General features: G+C 48.9%; 1 protein-coding gene across 1 annotated transcript in view; it reads right to left on the bottom strand.

Moving 5' to 3' along the window:
- The window catches only part of LOC130584440 (mucin-2-like), a 64,108-nt gene that overhangs the window by 19,507 nt on the left and 42,886 nt on the right, over positions 1–1,715 (bottom strand). The window contains exons 36-37 of the mRNA XM_057384414.1: positions 1,226–1,384; positions 83–262 (exon numbers count right to left, since the gene is read on the bottom strand). Of these exons, the coding sequence (XP_057240397.1) occupies positions 83–262; positions 1,226–1,384 (339 nt within the window). The remainder of the gene's footprint in view (positions 1–82; positions 263–1,225; positions 1,385–1,715) is intronic.

The raw sequence follows: 1,715 nt of genomic DNA, 5'->3' as shown, positions 1-1,715 counted from the left end.
AGGAGGCACAATTTCAGGTACTCATGTACCTTCAGGGCAACCACAGGAAGGAAACAAACAACAGCACAGGCCAGACACATACTTGGAGTTGGTAGGGTGGTGGTGTATGTTGGTGTGGGTGAGGATGTGCTTCCAGTAGTTGTGGTGGGTGTTGATACAGTAGCAGTAGTTGATGTTGGGGTGGTGGTGGTGGTGGTGGGAGTCTCCGGTGTCGAGGGAGTGGTTGTTGGTTTTGGTGTGCTCGGAGTGGATGGAGGTGTGCCTGTTAGAAACAGCAGGGACAGAGAAGACAGACAAAGGCACAAAGGCATCAGTGACACTCAACAGGAACTAGGCAGAAGCTGTGCATGAGGCAGCTGCCACAGACCTAGAGAGGTCAGCCCACCCATAGCACAGCAAAGGTCCCTAGCAGGGACCCTTCCTTTCTGGCCCCAGAAAGAAGACTCCTTGAAATCCATGCATATAAAATGCCATGGCCCTCCTCTCCTAACAAGGAGACTGGGGAGGATGCTGGAAGGTGCTTCTTAAAAAATCAGAGAGACCTTCCAGCAGGGAAAATATTAGCAGGAGTAATACTTTGGATCTGGCTGGGGCTTTCTCTCTCTGCCTCATTACCTGAACACCTTGCTAATTCATGGAGTAAAAGCTGAGGGGATTGTGTGGTACGGAAATTAAACATGCACCAGAATATGATTCTGCCTTATCGTCATGTACTATTCCAAGCTCACCCTGATAAATGGCTTCCCAGAGTACTACTGGATCTCATCAGCCAAACACCACACTTCACCACAAGATATAGCAGAGTGAAACAGTTCCCAAAAGCATGGCATGAGAATCCTTCCTTCCTATACCTAGAACCACTGACAAGCATTAGAACGGACAGGGCAAAGAAGGAGGAGAGGTAAAAAGTCTACACAACTGGGCCTAAAACAGTGCCTAAAGTGCCAGTGCCATAAACCAAAGCACTGTACAACTGCACATCATGGGTCCAGTGACTATATTCTGGCCAGCTGAAGGATGCAATCCAACAGCTGCAAAAGCAGCACTTGCCATCAGTCCAGCACTTGTGTTAGCTGGGTAGCAAGCTCTCCCACACAGAGCCCCAAATGGATGTAGTCACTCCCATCACATGAACAAAAATGGCAAAAATCTGAAGAATTTTTTGTTGTTACTGAAGTCAGAGGCAGAGGGTTTTTTATGGGAATTTCTAGCTTTGGGAACATACTTGCAGGAGTTGAGATGGTTGTTGTTGTTCCAGTACCAGTGGTTGTTGTGCCTGGAGGGCTGGCGGTGGGGGTGGTGCTGGTGGGAGTCTCTGGTGATGAGGGAGTGGTTGTCAGTTCTGTTGATGGGGTTGCTGTGCTTGTTGTGGTCGTAGGTGTAACTGTTAGAAACAGCAGGGACAGAGAAAACAGACAAAGGCACAAAGGCATCAGCGACACTCAACAGGAACTGAACAGAGCTGTGCATGAGACAGCTGCCACAGATCTAGAGAGGTCAGCCCACCCTTAGCACAGCAAAGATCCCTATCAGCAGCCCTCCCTTTCTGGCCCCAGAAAGCACAGTATTTGAAATCCATGCACAGAGAGGGTCATGTCCCTCCTTACCTAGTGAACATACTGGGGACAATGCTGAAGATGCCTCTCACAAAATCAGAGAGACCTACTAGGAGGTTCATCTGGCTGGGGCTTTCTATCTCTGCTTCGTTACATGAA

Source organism: Malurus melanocephalus, unplaced genomic scaffold (genome assembly GCF_030028575.1).
Source record: "Malurus melanocephalus ecotype Western Australia unplaced genomic scaffold, MMel_1.1 scaffold_708, whole genome shotgun sequence".
Lineage (NCBI taxonomy): Eukaryota > Metazoa > Chordata > Aves > Passeriformes > Maluridae > Malurus > Malurus melanocephalus.
Note: the sequence above shows the minus strand (reverse complement) of the source record. Positions and strands in the feature narration are given on the sequence as shown.